At 37.2% G+C, this 8,825-nt stretch overlaps 1 protein-coding gene across 3 annotated transcripts in view; it reads right to left on the reverse strand.

The window, feature by feature from the left end:
* The window catches only part of LOC121408502 (P2X purinoceptor 4-like), a 74,161-nt gene extending 65,629 nt beyond the window's left edge, over positions 1-8,532 (reverse strand). For all 3 annotated transcript variants that reach the window (XM_041599982.1, XM_041599983.1, XM_041599984.1), the window contains exons 1-3: positions 8,356-8,532; positions 7,679-7,750; positions 6,941-7,016 (exon numbers count right to left, since the gene is read on the reverse strand). In XM_041599982.1, coding sequence (XP_041455916.1) covers positions 6,941-7,016; positions 7,679-7,729 — 127 coding nt within the window. In that variant the 5' untranslated portion in view covers positions 7,730-7,750; positions 8,356-8,532. The remainder of the gene's footprint in view (positions 1-6,940; positions 7,017-7,678; positions 7,751-8,355) is intronic.
* Positions 8,533-8,825: the final 293 nt, after the last annotated feature.

Consider the following 8,825-nt stretch of genomic DNA (forward strand, 5'->3'; position numbering starts at 1 on the left):
TTGAGTGTCTGGTTGAGAAGCATAGTGGTCTGTTGCCATGATAACTATCGAATTACACAGACTTTATTAAAAAATAAAGCATATCACAAGTCCTTTTACTCACCCAAAGTTTGTTGAATCATAAACAGTGAGCTCATAGGACTCTATATTTTCTTTTCTTTCTAATGATTGCATCGGAGACAGTTTTCAGTCAAATCAAAATAGAATGCATCATTGTGATAGATCACTAGTCATCGCCTGTCAACATGACCAAGGACCGTATCGTCTCATAAGCGCGAAATATCCGCATGCAGAGCGTTCATAAACAAAAACTTCGCTTCAAAATTGAAATGTTAGAATTCAATTCAACAGCATGTTCCCAAGAGGTCGCAAATTCCACTCACTTCCAACCTACAAGTTGGGAAAGATCATGAAACTGATATATTTTAAAGCATTAATCTTCTTATTGGGTTTGCTCCTCCCGACGATTCTACTATTCCCCAAATCGGCGCCGTTCTCATTTCAACCGATCCAGCAGTGTCTCGTTATATCGCGAAACTTGACTCCCGTAGCCGTTTTCAAGCAAAGCTGTTCGGTTAACCGCCCGTGCTTCGTCAAATAGATTGATTAACATTAATATACGAGCAACCGAGTTTGAGCGAGCATAGATCGATACTTATGAAAGGAACGATACCTCAAATGATAGTTCGTCTCATCACTGGAAAGAAGCTGATTTGAAGAAAGAAGGTTTTGAAAAATGCAATTTTCTTTGTTACGATATCATTTACGTCAACGAATAACAAATTAAATTAACCTATTGAATTTCTTTATTACCGGTAATACAAAATGTGAAAAAAAAAGGTTAACAAATAAACAAATTATCTTACACATCCCCCAGTGGGTTGAAGAGCCAGTTCTGCTATTAATCCAATAAAGGTACAAATGTGCGTGTAATATCACCTTAAGTTAAAACGCACAATGCTGGCGATGATGAAATTTTTGATGAATTGCGTTGGGCGATCACAGTCTGAGCTACAATGTCCTTGAATACAAAGTCGATGACGATAAACACGTAATTTCAGCAATCCATGGTTTGAAAAATGTTTTCTAGAACAGATTGATGATCTTGATGAAAATTGAGAATAACTCTCTTAAATAGTTGCAAATAGGTATTTAGATATGAAAATAATAAATAAGAGATAAACTCTAGACGAATAGATATTCTACATGTAGAATCTGAAGTTCTGAGTTCTGATATCGTCGAATGATCTCCCAGCCTTTTATATTCTAGGATCTGAAATTTGAGTTATGATGTCATTGAATAATCTCCCTGCCTTTTACATATATAACAATTTCTAATCTTCCAGAAAAGTCCAAATCAATCGTCAATAAGAACATTTTGCTTTTTCCTTGATTAGTCCAATTCTACACGTTCTACAATAGTCTTGAATGACCCCAGTGAAATTATCAATGTAAACAACATACTTAATCCTATTGCCATTTTTACTTGTCAGCAATCTGTATTGTCTACTGGGATCGCTAATTATATTTACTGTTCATAGTTATCACATTTGCATGTGATTTTCTGCACAAGTGATTTAATAATACCAAAAGAACGTTCAAAGAAGCTAATAGTAGACAAGGAAACAACGTGGTCACTGCATGGGAACATTTTCATCGGCTTATATACTACTGTCTCATTTTGCTCCTTTCTACATGTTAAATCATCGATTACGATCGACCGTTACATACTGCTCTGCACATTCGAATTGCAAACTTATGCGTCTGTAAGTTCAAACTAATGCCAAACCAGCCGCCCTTTCACACGGTAAAATTGTAATTTGAGTGCCTTATTCCAGTGAAAATAAGGCTAATAAGGAATATTTACCACGTGTAAAAAAACAAACTAGAACATGATTATAATCACTAACGGTAATCACAATCACGTATTCAAATTCTACTCTGGAGGTGAATTATACTTAAGCTTCATTCAAATTACGGTACGAATTTTGCGTGTGAAAGGCTTGGCTTTTAAAACATGTTTTGGGGCGGAGCTTCCGTGACCTTTCAAACACTTCCGTAGATAATTTTTGTCATATACTCATCGTAGCTTGTACATGTGATGAAGTGCTTTGATTGACAAGTCACCAAGGACACATACTGCTGATTCTCGGGAATTCGAGTTCAATCAGTTTTCGAGTGAGCGTGTGAAAGGCCCGATGATTCTAAAGACGAAATGCAATCATTATTACAATGATGATTCAAGATTCACGCGTGAAAAGGCTCTAAGACATGTGATCCAAAAAGCCCTTGCAGTGAATTGTGGAGAAAACATGCTTAAAATACTGAATCAACAGTCCTAAGCAACTAGAAACTCTTCGAAACAATGAGATCGTATCGAATAATCTACCATCTTTTGGATCCGTTTAATATGCATGCAATAAGCTACATTTCCTTCTTTGATCTTGAAATTACATTCAGGATGTATGCGTGAAAAGAGCATATCGCAATGTAAAACAATATTGAGCGATATATAAAAGACAAGGTTTCCCCAAAATAGACTTATCGTCTGGCGGAGTATCGAGCGATCGATATTCAGTCTTCGGTATCGCTTTAGAGTGGGGGTTATTACGAGTGTTAAAACGGCCTTGACACGTGGTTCTTTAAATTCTCGCCACATGTTACTACAAGTATATGTTCCCTCCCTCTCACATTCCCACCTTTCCGTTTCTCTTGCCATATTTTACGTTCCTTCACCTTTCCCATCTATATCACATTCTCCTCACGTTTCTCCGACACGGACATGATGTGTTATACAATCTGTGTTTCGATTGATGTTCCCCTATAGGTTAAGAAAATCCTCTGCGAAGGAATTTTTGTATCCAAGAGTTTCGCTTTACATTCATCTGTAAAGTCACATGTGCTAGTGGAGAACGAATATTCCTTTCCCATTGATAGACAGATAATCCTAATTATCGGGTAACAATCTAGTTCCAAGAACCATTCCATTTCCATATTAGCAAAATAACAACAACAAAAACATCGCAATGGAGTCAGATTTGGTGAGATAGCCTCATTCATGTCGCGACCTTGATTTAATCTTTAATAAGTTTATGGTGTATATTATATAGGCCGTTTATAATTCCATCTTCTAAAGATGATTCTATATTCGATGTACAGATGGAGATAATTTCTTTTCTTAATGTCGATGAAAAGATCTTGGCGGCAATGAAAATGAGTTTCTATTTAATCACAAAAATGAAATTCCATGAATCATGAAAAATCTTTTATTTTTTGTGTCGAAAACCTTAACTTAACAGGAGACATTTTAAGCAACTAGTCACCTTGCGCTGCCTCGAACAAAATAATTTGCAAAAAAATAACAACATCACTTTACTGTCGAAGCGTGCCCAATGTAAGGATACACATAATAAATTCCGCTTGTTCGATTAGCTCTTACCTCAGGCGTTTAAACACACAGCTTTCATTGATTTTACTCCGCACCGAGCAACAGGTGCTATTCCAGCCCCTTTGTTTTAAAACTTAGCACCTGGAATAAATACATTAAACGGCTTGAAAGAAAGACGGCATCACTTTTCTCTCTCTTTATAACAATTCCTATCAAGACCAGAGCAGTATTTCATGAAGAGTACTGTTAGAGATTTTTCACCGACTAATTTTCTCCCAGCCAATCAAATGGAAGGATTTCAGTAGCTTATAACATCTGTCGGTGAAAATCTCTGACAATACACTTCGTGAAACGCTTCCACTATGTGAAGTGTCCAGTTGTTAAAATATCAGTGAATTTATTCGTGATTCCAATTTCGCTCTGTGATGGTTTGACCGAGTCTTATATTCGTCCCCTCCGAGCAATTTTCACACCGTCTGTATCAAATTGTTAAATAAATATGTCAGGCATATGGTTACGAAACTGGTCACAAGTTGTCTGGTCAAGGTGGGAAGGGGGTGCACCTGTCCTCCTTTCCCTCTTCTATAATTAAGCATTTTTACCCTAGCTGTAGCAGTCGATATCTGCACGGTTGAGGTTCAATACGGCGGATGGGAAAGGAAGGGAGGAGCTGCGCAAAATACCATGGACCGCATCCGTCATGGCGATGTCTTAGGTCGGGCACTCTTTATATAGTAAGCATGGGTGTCGATCGGTATTCTTGGTTGGGGGGGATGATTGACACAAATGTTCTTGTGGATGGGGATCTTTCAACATTACCCCCACTAAAATCACAAGTTAGGACATTTGGGAGTGGTTGATATGCATGGTGTTCTTGGACATTCCTTCATTGTTGTAGTGTACTATACTTGTATAATTTTTTTTGAAAATTCAATTTGTGTTACAAGTAAGCCTATTCTAAACTCATACCGAGAAAAAAAATGACAAAAATTGACTGGACCATGTACATAGTGATCTGTTTATTGAGCATGATGTATACACAGGGGCGTCGATCCATTTTTCAGATGGGGGGGGGTGGCAAAATTATGAATCAACGTTCCAAAGGCGCTCGATCACAAAAAACGAACAAACTCACCCACACACCCCCACACACATAGGCCTATATATATATATATATATATATATATATATACAGTCAAACCTGTGTTAGTGGCCACCTGTCTATAGTGGCCACCTGCCTATAGTGACCACCAAAACCGATTCCCAAGGAGGCAGATTGTGTGTATAAGAACCTGTCTATAGCAGCCACCTGTTTATAAAGGCCACATTTTGTGTTTCCCTTGGGTGGTCACTATAGAAAGGTTTCACTGTATATATAGGCTCATGAGAAAGAGACACATATTTCACCTTCACCAACAATGCGAGCGCGAAGCGCGAGCTAAATTTTTTTAGTATGTCATGAAAACAGGAAAAATGTACCTGTTTAGGTTTGTTTGTAGTAACTCATGAGGAGGGTCCATACATGTATCTCACTAGAGAGCGAGCTGAAATTTCTTTATATTCTGACCTGAAAGCTGATATTCTAAGCATTTTTGGTACCAATGATTAAGATGGGTATCTAGAAGAACAATAGGTGCGAGCGCGAGCTGAAAATTTTGATCTGGAAAAAAGACACTTTAATGGAAGATATATATCCAACAAAAGATTATTGCAAATCAAAGTTCTTTTGAGGTTTAGAATTGAAAACGGGACATTCTATTCACCTATATAATCATGAAAAGTATGGGGTTTTGGTACATGATGCGAGCGCGAAGCGCGAGCGGAAAATTTTTATATTCCAATCTGAAAAGCAGACATTTTGAGCACGATTTTAAATCAAAATCGAGTTGGTATCTCAATCTCGCTTGCTGATTTCAGTGTAGCATTACAATCTTATCTTATTTTTAGTTGCACATGCGGAAATGTTGGGGGGGGGCAAAACGATATGTTTGCCCCCCAATATTTTCATTGGTGGGGCGATCGCCCCCTGCCCCCCCCCCCCACCCAGGATTGACGCCTCTGTGTATACAACTTCTCTCTTAAATCTAACCTGACTGGCAATATCTTTATTCTTCTTAATGCATGATGATAAAATGCAGATTCGGACCAATTAAGACTAGCACAAATTACAACCTGTGTGGCTTCTCGTACGCCATCGGGCTTACCGTCATTCCTTAGAGATTTATCTTGCCACCCTTTTCCTCCCGTTTATTTTTCCACCCTTTTGAATTAATGATTTATTTAAATTAATTTATTCACCACTGGTGGGATGGAACACCCTATCAACAAAAGTTGATTTTCGTTGGGGTCCTTTTATGTCATTTGTTAAAAAATATCAGATTCATAAACATTTCATTCTTTTTCATCTTGAACCTCCACCCATCTGTTTAATAGTCCTGAAAAAGAATGTTTTTTATTTAATAACAATATACACAAATTGCGAGGGAAACAAACTGATTGATGGCATACTATAATCATCATGATCAAACTTTTCATTTTTCATCATCATTATTATAATTTTTCTACCCTAAATTATTGGGGGGATGATAATACAGGCCATCCCCCCACTTGAAATATTGGGGGGGATATATCCCCCCCATCCCCCCCGTGATCGACACCCATGATAGTAAGGTACTGAGAAAAACACCAGTGTGTAATAGCAAAAAAACACGACCCCAGATGTAACTGAACAAAGGTCGCTGAAATAACCAAAGGTGATATATCAACACCGTTGGTGCTGAACTAACACCATAAATGTTAAAGGTTTGGGTGTAGTACTTGCCACGCCCTTGCATGTACAACAACGATGGTGAAATTTAGACACCACAACTTTTTCGGAGTTTTCAGCTCAACATTAATAATAATGATCAATTATATATGGAGTCAGCATTACATCAGATGAACTCAATCTAATGAAGATATGAAACCCCCACGGCTTGTGCGTTGAGGCTTGGGCTATGGCCTATGTTCTAAAACTAGGGGAAGCCAGAAAATCAATATGTTGTTCATTTCCTTGTGCTTTTTTATGTGTCCTGTGCTCTTTCCAAATACTTTAATGGTAAAACTACAGTATTTTACTTTTTCCCAGACACACTGTAAAATATGAAGTGCTAAGTTAGCACTTACAGTGCTTGTATAGTGACTGCACTACGAGTGCTGATTTTCTTGTTTAAATTGGAACTAATTTAATCCTCTTGGGGCTAATTTTGTTCCTTGGTATTTCAGCTACGAGTATATTGATTGATTAAACTTTTAAATTTGTTTATTATATTTCTAAATGCGGAATCAATAAAATCTGGTATTCCTCTTTCGATTCTGTCTTCATCGCTATCTCGCGCTCATTCATAACCTTTGTTATTTCATTCCCCGTCTTTTCATATCCGTCCGTTCAATATCCCTTACTATCTATCAGCGTCTATTATTTATTCATCATGAGTAATGTGATACGATAGTATGAATGCAGGAGGAGAAGCCCCAGCTTCATCGCTGTTGAAAAAAGAAAATATAACTTACCATTTCCTGTTATGATACCCTCGTCTGGTGTACATTCATCATCAGACGTGCATGTATCTCTATCAATATCGGGATCCTGCATTCAAGATGAGAGGGAGGGAGAGAAACAGAGAAAGAAAGAGAAGAAGGGAGAGAGGGGCAGGGAGAGAGAGAGGGGTAAGGATCAGAGCAATAGGGTGAGGGAGTTAGGGAACAAATAGAGAAAAGACAAATAGCATAAGAGGGGGGGTGAAAGAAAATAAAATGAGGTAGAAGTTTCATCAACATCATTTTTTTAGGTTAATGTGACTTCTTTTAATTAGCCTTGAAGATTTCAGTATCAGGACGTTTAACAATGCATGTTGACATTCTGGTTCTTTCCATTAATTGAATTGAATAATATTTCGTTATATATTGATATGCTCAATTTAGATTTATAAACATAAAGTATGCTAAAAAATAAAAACCCAAACCACTTCATGATCTCTTTACATAGGATTTTTACATATATTTTTTTTGCTTCCGGCTAAACAACAATATCGGAATACAAAAAGAACTATGCAAATGTCAGTCATAACGCTTGCAATCGTTATGAATTCAAATGACATGAAATGAACGTAAGAGAGTGGAAGACAGGGAGACTAATATGATGAAGAAAGTAGGAGTTTGGAATAGATTAGACTTGTAAAATCGTAGAAACACCACGCAGAAAAGACTGAAAATATTAAACAAAAGAGACAAGAAAAAAGGAATACCTACCTCTGGACATGATCCCCTTGATTGCATTGGCGATAAGACCATATTTGTCATGACGAAAAACCCGTTTGTTTGCTGTGAGGACATGGGAAAAAAAGATGTTTCAAAAGAGAATATAGATGTATAAGATTGAATAATTGATTCAATAAGTTTAACATTAGGTTAGATACTAAAGATTAAAAGGGAATCAGGATAAATATATATAAAGTTAAGTGGGCATGAAGAAGGAAACATTCAAGATAAAATGAATACATTTTTTACAATGAGTCTTAATGATCATAAGCTAATGTAAAGATTTTAAAACATATGTCACTGCCCTATCAAGCGTTATTTAGAACCAAATAATGTTGGCCCTATTCTAAACTGAACACAATGATTTTCAAATAGTCATTGACATGCAAGTGTCTAGCAGGGGGCTATGATAACGTGGCATTATAAGTTATCAATTACTATAACCAATTTCAGGAGCAAAGTCACCCTTCCCTTAAAAAAATGCAAAGAAACAATCTAAATAGATGTTTGTGTCCGAAAGTTATTGAACTTACAGGGCATCACTGTCATCAAAATAATGTAACCCCGAGTAAAATTGTGATGGTATGATGATGTTATGACTTCAGTAACACGTCTTTCCGATATATTTATATTTTTGTTGGAAAATTATTATGAATGATCAACTGTACCTGTGCAGGTATGACGTAATCTGAGACGTCCCACACTCTATTGTATCTCTCTGGAAACGGTGTCCTGAGGTCTGAAGAATTGGATATATTTGTGTAAGCAACTCCTTTTAGTTTCGATGTGGCTGAACCCTCAACGTTATCTGTGCTTTGGTAGCCCTTTTGCCAAATTATCACGTACCTGCAGAAACAACATAAACAACAAATAAGATGTTATTAAAAAAAGAGAAAACAATCCTTGAAGCCAGAAGGAAGCTTTATGTCTTCATACTCATGTTGCCAGACTGGCTCGAAACTGAGTTCTACACCAATGTCATCGATTTGTATATAGGCTTCGACCCATATCACAGAGTATACCTAGGTGGATACAAGGCTCTCGGTCCCGTGACTGATTAATTATTGCACAGGGTTTTTGCTCGCATTCCGAACATTCGGGTAAGAGTACAGTCATTGAAGGGGCTGCCATAATTCTA

Source organism: Lytechinus variegatus, chromosome 2, assembly GCF_018143015.1.
Source record: "Lytechinus variegatus isolate NC3 chromosome 2, Lvar_3.0, whole genome shotgun sequence".
Taxonomy (NCBI): domain Eukaryota; kingdom Metazoa; phylum Echinodermata; class Echinoidea; order Temnopleuroida; family Toxopneustidae; genus Lytechinus; species Lytechinus variegatus.